Raw genomic sequence first — 7,528 nt, 5'->3', positions numbered from 1 at the left:
GAGTCCCTGGCTCGCCGTGTCGTGGGCGATTACGTTTCGTGTTTATGTGCAGCTATAAAATGTTGAAAACTGAGAGTATGCATTGCAGGTAGAGAGAAAGAGAGAAAGAGGGGGCGAGAGGATTCACTTAGAATTAATTATTAATGCCACCAGATATATTGTAGGAACTTGCAGGTTTTGAGAGGGAGAGAGAGAGAGAGAGAGAGAGAGAGAGAGAGAGACTTTACCGTTACATTCATCCAGCTCTCACGCCGTAATTACTGTTGCCACTCGCTGTTACGAACAGTAACAGTCGGCCGGCGCATCGCTGAAATCGTTTCGTGGATGCTGCGGTGCCGCCGTCGTCGCTCTCATACCGATCGTATTTATAGAGAGAGCCCCGGTTGCGGCTGCCGCGGCGTTTAAATCCCGCCGACAGAAATGCGCGCGTGAGTTACTTATGACGCCGAGATCGCGGAACGCGCTGTACGCGAGTAAAGAAGCCGAGCGGGATTATGGCGCCGCCGCCGGTTGCGGGTACCTTAGTGAATTACAACGGTTTGATAATGCGGAACGGGTTCCACGTGATATAATGCGGAACGGATTCGAGCATGCATTACGCTTCACGAACTTGGATGATCAGCTTTTATCGCTTGTCGTCGAATTATAATCTCTTCCACACGTCTTACACGCGTATCACGACTCTCGCACTTCCCTACAGATATGATTCTTATTCCATTCAAAAGATAATCGTGAATATCGCTTCGAGGCACTGACGATTAAGAACAAATTTTATTGTGCAAATATGGTGAAGAAATTAGCGAATTAGCGTTCCTCGGGTCAGGAAGGTCTTGTCCGAGAAAACTTTCCAGTTTCGCGGACGTTTTGCAAGTTAACGAAAAAAAAAGAATAATAATGATACGATAAATTGTCTTATTACCATGTAAGTGCAGCTTTATCGAGAAGCGTAGAAATTAATGGACTATTAAAGCCACGCGAGGAGTGCAGGCGCAACGCACGTCTCGTTAGCACGCAGCGCTTCCTTCGCTGAAGATCCATGAAAAACTAATCATGAACCTCGTAATTATTTCTAAGAAGTCGTTTACGTCCGAATAACGCAGTGAATCGTGATTTTTGTTAGAGCCAAACCTGTTTTTGTTATTTATTCGCAGCCACTGTGCGCCACAGTACAAGAGTGTCTTGTTATACAAACGAACGAAGAGGAAATGCGTTGCGTTACAATATTTTAAGACTATCTTTCGAATACTGTGTTAATACACTCGCAACGTTTATTTCTGACGATCCATAGTATTCGAAGAATCTACGGTTTTTTTTTGCATACGTGTATTAAACATGAAGGCAGCATAAATCATTAATGGCAACACGTTTACGTGATTACATATATTCTTTTCATTTTCTTCCCCTGAAAAAGAAAATGAGGTTTTAATCGATGCAAATGTAAGCTATCGATAATGAAACATAATCGTCTCGGAAAATACTTACCAGCTACCAGAAGAAGCATGGGCCGACGCGGATGCGTGAGACCATCCGCCTCCGCCTCCCCATCCGCCTCCACCACGACTAAAACCGCGTACAAAATTTGCGTAAAAAATAGGAATAATTTAAGAATAATAAATTTGAATAAAGAATAAAACGTATAGATCTGTGATAAAACCATATAAGTATCGGCTAATTCTAGAATATTTGAAAAATGCTTTCTCTCTCTCAAGTCAAAATATAAATGTAAATAACAATTTCAGCCTCACCAAAAACAATTCTAACGCTAAAAATATAGCAGCTTTTAAAAATACAGCTTAGTAAAATTATTTTAATTCTTTGCATTATTTTTTTGATGATCAATAATTATATGGTGTTTTTAATCTTTTTACGTTTTTTTTATTGCAGTTAAGAAATAGTATTGACCTACCCGCAACGGTTACAGCCGCCGCCGCCACGATGACCATGATGACCATGATGACCATGGCCTGTAATAGGTATGGGTACAACTACTATTGGTATCACTTTTCGATGCCCTAAACAAAGCGTGCCCCTGTTATGCGCAGTTATAATGGAGTTTATAGCATTAATATATAATTAGAATGATATTTTTTAGACGTTATATTTATTATTGCAAATTTCAGCTGAAAAAGGCTAAGCGAGCAAAAAATTTGTTATTATCAATTAATCTTAATTATAATTTCTCTTATATCTATGTAAGAGAGTTATATTTAATATTAGATATGATTATAAATTAATCTTAATTATAGTTTCTCTTATGTCTATATAAGAGAGTTGTATTATAGTCTAATATTAGATATGATTTTATTAATCAGAATAAGAATAAGCATTGCTCTTTCTTCCTTGCAATTTCTCTCTTCCTTCGTTCGATGAAGCATCCTGAAATTGTCATTAGTGTTTAAGCGTTATTTTCAAACGAGATTCTTCAAAGCATGATGCGCGAGTATGCGCGATTAATAATTCACTTCTTATTTGACAACTTATGTTTTATTCAAGATAATGCATGCAAAAAGTTGAGGAAAATATGCAATTACTAGTTTTCATATTTACAAGAATCCAGAGGAAAATCAAACATGCGCTTCAATTCTTAGAAACATGCATAGCAAACTGTTTACTTTTGCAATAATTAATGCAATATTTTAACGAAAATTCTGGATAGCTATTATTAACTGATATATAAAATAGTTTTAGTTACATATAGATTCGGATTTAAAAAAGTTATGTTAAAAAGTAATTTTGGTACATAAAATATTTCAAAGTCGTGTCGAATATTAATTAATCGTTTTAAGGACATCTAGTTTGATCGCTCTAGAGCTTAAAATTGAGAAAGAAAGAAAGTTTCAGAAAGAAAGAAGAAGTTTAGAAAGAAAGTTTTTATTAAATTTTAAATTAATGAAAAGATAAGATTACCATTTACTTTTTAAAGCTTAGTCTTTCGAAAGTCTTACATCTATTTGATACTGATTTTTTATTTGGAAAAAAAATCAGTTTTAAATTAGCCAAGAATAGCAAGAATCTGTAGTTTAAAGAGCAGTATACAGCAGTCCAAGGGCATGCTTTAATACCGAAGTAAGCATAGAGAAGTATTCGCCCGTTTTGTTGTAGCTACTTCCCCTTTGCAGTTAGGACTGTAACTTACCTTCGCCACCACCATTAGGATAATAACCTCCTCCTCCTGCACAAGTGGGACAATGACCACCACCAGGGTAATGTCCACCCCCGCTCGGGTACCCACCCCATTCCCCTCCACCGCCACCGCTAGGATAATGCCCACCCCCGCTCGGATACCCACCCCATCCTCCGCCGCCGCCGCATTTGTAACAGATGGTCCTTTTTTGACGGTATCTCTTCTCATTACCCTTCAAAGCCGAGTCTATCATACTCTGCGCCTCCGTCTTTTCCAATTTCATCTTAAGCACCTTCGCCTTGCTGTTAAGATCAATCTTGTCGACCTTGAAACCTTGGCCTTTCAATCCCTCCGCAAATTCGTCGAGGTCGACGGGCGGATGCTTTTCTAACTCTTCGTTTTCATCGTCCTCTACTACTAGGAGAACCGAGACCAGCGGCTCTGCAAGCATATATATTTTTTTATTCAAATCCCCTCTAAGAATTCCTTCTAAGAATTTTCTTCCTGCATTCGCTCTTGCTTATCGTTTTGTATAAGATAATCGTTATTTTGCAAATAATTAACGTCAAAAGGAATTTATTAAATCCAATGAGATATGAGACACCGTATGTCGTTTGTTGATTTGCACTCACCCATTATGTCAGGTATCGTTTCCACGACTTCGTTTTGGAACATTTCCTCCGACGCGTTGCTGCTACCATTTTTTACAGCGTACAGATTAATGATATAGATTGTAGCATGGTGTTCTCCTTCCTTCTCGTCTACGGGCGGCGGTAGCAGCTCGGTTGACAATGTGTGTTCTTCATGTGTTGCTACAGCTGCTTCTGATAATCGTGTAAAAAGGAAATGATCATTACGCGAACAGAAAAAAAAATCGATTGACGTAAACTGACGTATGAAGAATATTAAGCTAACGATGGGATTTGTGTACCAACGCGCGCATCCTGACATCATTGTTATTTTCGAAGACAAACATAATCTTGCTTGTTGCATATGAATAGATCATGAAGCTCGCTGCTCTTCAAATTCTTCAAAGAAACATGTAAATTTATGACGAATGAACACAGAACTGTTCAAGCAATAACAACACAGATAATAAGAGATTTACTGTAAAACATTCAGAATATATTATATATGCGAATCAAATTTTTATTATTTATATAAAAAGTATATAAAGTGATAAAGTCTGCAAAGTTGCATGAAAAAATATTAAAATAATAGATAATGTTATTAAAAAAAATTACATTATTACACGGAAAGAACGATTTTGCTGGAAGGTCTAAAAATTTTACTAAACACAAATGTGAAAATAATTCTTGTTGAATCATCAAAATAATTTTGTTGGAAAGTCAAAACTGATCCTAAGCATTTTTAACTTTCCAACAAAATCATTTTGATATTCTAGCAATCAGTTTGACTTTCCAACAAAATTATTTTGATTGTATAACAAAAATTATTTTCAGATCTGAATCCAGCAAAATCGTTCTTTCCGTGTAGGCTTTGTAGCTTATTACAAATATTGTTTTTATATCAGATAAAAATTTTTACAATTAAAGTTAATATATTGAATTAAATGATTGCTAAAAATTCATTTAATTGTTATTGAAATATATAAAACTTAAAAAATTTAAATATATGATTTTTCGAAGAAGTAAAACGTATCTTATATACGAAAAGATTTTTATTCAAATATAATTACAGCATCGCATTATTAAATTTTTCATACGCAGTGAACGCTCTATTCTCTCACCTGGCAAAGAAGTCGGCAATCCGAAGATGACCGTGACAAATGTAAACAGGAGTACTAGGCTAAGAGCGCGAGCTGCCATAGTGACGGGATTCGATGTTCCCAGGATGCACTGCATGCTAATCCTTTAATCTCGCCGCTTTTATAGTCATCTGTCCGACACGCGTTTGATCCTGATGTAATTATGTAACGTGCCACCTCCACCGCTTTCCTCCGCGCGTTGCACGCCGCGCCGCGCCGAGCGCCGGACGCTGATTTTTGGATTTTCCGAGGGAGTCCCCGGCAGTGCACGCGTGCACGCGCGCATTGAAACACTTTTCGCCGAGACGACGATGCAATCATGTGTGTCAACGAAAACGAGCTATTGAGACGAGCACAGAATGAAACTGAAAAAAAAGCGAGGAAGCAATGAACTTGATAATTTAATATGCGGCCTGTATAAATTTCTGTGTGCAAATAATCGTCTTGTGGTTTTTCATCGTCGATCGTTGTGTCACGATAACGTTAAGGAGATGCAAAGAAAATTCTTCTTGACATATCATTAGAATAACAGAATTCTTACCATAAAAATAATATCAATTTTAATGAGAACAAAATAGCTGGTGTGTGACACATAAAAGTTAATAGCGTAGAAATTAATAGCCAATTAGCCACTTTTTATTGCACCCAAGGCGCTGTTAGATCTATGAGGAAACGATAGGAAATAATAGGAATGAGGATCTGATCGTCATAGAGCTACTAAAATATGTTAATAAATGATTACACAGAAATTGCATCAACCGGTAATTACCTTTTCTGAACGGTGTTTCATGCAGAATAGGCATAAATAGGCTTCTTCATTAACTCATCATTAATCCAGTAACAATCTTATTCACATTTTTATTCACTATATATATATATATATATATATATATATATATATATATCACTTATTCACTGCATATATTTTAACGTACATACGTAGTCTTTTATAAGCGACGTCATGTTAGGCACTTGACTATTGAATAGTAGAATGATTCCCCGGCGTCGAGCTATTATTGCAATTAAACAGTTTCCATACATTAAGCTTCATGGAATGACGTTCGCTAGGATTTCCCAACTCGAGCATGCATATATTTGTTCCTAATTAGCGTTGCCTCTTGCAATCCAACAAAACGTTTCGACACAAATAGGATGAGCTTTAGAAAACACGTAATTCTGTGGTCTTTGTATCGAAAATTAATTGAATTCTTTTAACATTGCAGTTATTTCGTCTTCGATTAAAAATCTATCGATGTGATCATTTTAGAATGAATATTATTTCTATCAATATTTCTTTAATGTTATTTTAATATTTTTATTTTACTTTAATTTAATACGAAACAATTAATTGTGTAGTGATTGACGCTCGGAATTACGTTCAAGTTGCGTATGCAAACCATCCGGTTAATATTTCCTGTTTGCTTCGTTGCGGTTAAACCCGTTGCAATCACGTTATTGCGTGTCAATTTTGCTATGTGTAAATTTTCGCATACCCTATCCTCTATCATCGATCACGAAGGTATCACCTTGCATATAAAAACAACGATATGAGTTTCCAAGTATCTTAAGCAAATGCATGATGTAATAACATCGTATTTTTTTTTAGATTTAACGACAAAAAATAATTTAATACATACCTGTTGATGGTCGTTAATCGTGTTTGTATTTCGCGTTTTGTAACTTACAATTGTTTTTCACGATAAGATAGAATTAGAAACGGTATCAAATTACCGTTTCTAATTCTATTCATATCAATTATCTACATGACAACGTGATATTAATTTTTAATGCTATAAGATAAATATATATAATTTATTTAATAGAACCGGTTATTTGTTAATCGATAATATTATAATAATTATATAATATTATAATTATTATAATAAAAATAATTACACATATGCTTTTTTAATATTATAAAATAATATTAATGTTTTTATCGCCGCTGTTCTTATCGCTGCTTTTATATGCGTCATATAATATGAGTGTGTTTCAACATATCAATTAAAATGTATGTATTTTTTAACAACACTTTCTACTGACGTCTTCAATAACGTAATAGACTCGTCTGCAAACGGAAATAATTAGATTTTCCGAGAAAAAAAAATGTGATGGCTTGAAAATTTGATTTTCTGGGATGATCTTCGTAATTGTACCCGCGGGGATTCTTACTAAGAACGACCTGGTGTATCCGATACACCAGACGTACGGTTATTTGAATTGTGCGTAACTAAAACCGCATGAGCCGCCGACAGCACAAATCATCTTCCTGTTGACTATAAAAGAATGCGGAGTTCGTTTGGCCTTGGCTGAGATCAAGGTAAATCAGATTTAGCAGTTATAATCGCCAATGATGGAGAGTCGTGACGAAAATTCCTTTGAAAGACGACGCCGATTTCGGGGAAGGGTCCGTTTATTAACGGGCCATACATTTCGTAGTAGTAATGCGGTATTCTGTATCCTAAATGAAGAACATCGCTAAAGCACGTATTATCATTGCAAATAATTTATGGCTGCATATTTATGTGACGTAGATCATTCCAGTTATACGCAATACCGCAAGTATGTATATCGATATAATTGATGCTTACGACGTATTAAAATGCGCGAATCTTGAAAACAAGATTACTTCGGAA

General features: G+C 35.9%; 1 protein-coding gene across 2 annotated transcripts; it reads right to left on the bottom strand.

Moving 5' to 3' along the window:
* Window positions 1–1,306: 1,306 nt before the first annotated feature.
* LOC105462451 (keratin, type II cytoskeletal 1b-like) lies at window positions 1,307–5,015 on the bottom strand. Of its 2 annotated transcripts, none has more exons than XM_011709054.1 (6): window positions 4,875–5,015; window positions 3,757–3,948; window positions 3,290–3,565; window positions 1,907–2,012; window positions 1,483–1,560; window positions 1,307–1,402 (listed from the first exon to the last, which is right to left on the bottom strand). In XM_011709054.1, exons 1-6 carry the CDS (start codon window positions 4,987–4,989, stop codon window positions 1,390–1,392), a joined length of 780 nt encoding a protein of 259 aa, XP_011707356.1. In that variant the 5' UTR covers window positions 4,990–5,015; the 3' UTR covers window positions 1,307–1,389. The 2 variants fall into 2 exon arrangements, with proteins under 2 accessions (XP_011707356.1, XP_011707358.1); XM_011709056.1 differs by having other exon boundaries at window positions 1,907–1,964; window positions 4,875–5,014.
* Between the last annotated feature and the right edge of the window lie 2,513 nt (window positions 5,016–7,528).

Source organism: Wasmannia auropunctata, unplaced genomic scaffold (assembly GCF_000956235.1).
Source record: "Wasmannia auropunctata unplaced genomic scaffold, wasmannia.A_1.0 LD336099.1, whole genome shotgun sequence".
In the NCBI taxonomy this organism is placed as follows: domain Eukaryota; kingdom Metazoa; phylum Arthropoda; class Insecta; order Hymenoptera; family Formicidae; genus Wasmannia; species Wasmannia auropunctata.
This window is presented reverse-complemented; position numbering and strand designations above follow the sequence as displayed.

Coding starts and splice junctions, on each gene's coding strand:
- LOC105462451 (XM_011709054.1), bottom strand. CDS start 4,989: ATGCAGTGCATCCTGGGAACATCGAATCCCGTCACTATGGCAGCTCGC. Junction 3,949..4,874: donor ATTGCCGACTTCTTTGCCAG/GTGAGAGAATAG, acceptor CACGATTATCAG/AAGCAGCTGTAGCAACACAT. Junction 2,013..3,289: donor CGGCGGCGGCGGAGGATGGG/GTGGGTATCCGA, acceptor CGCTTTGTTTAG/GGCATCGAAAAGTGATACCA.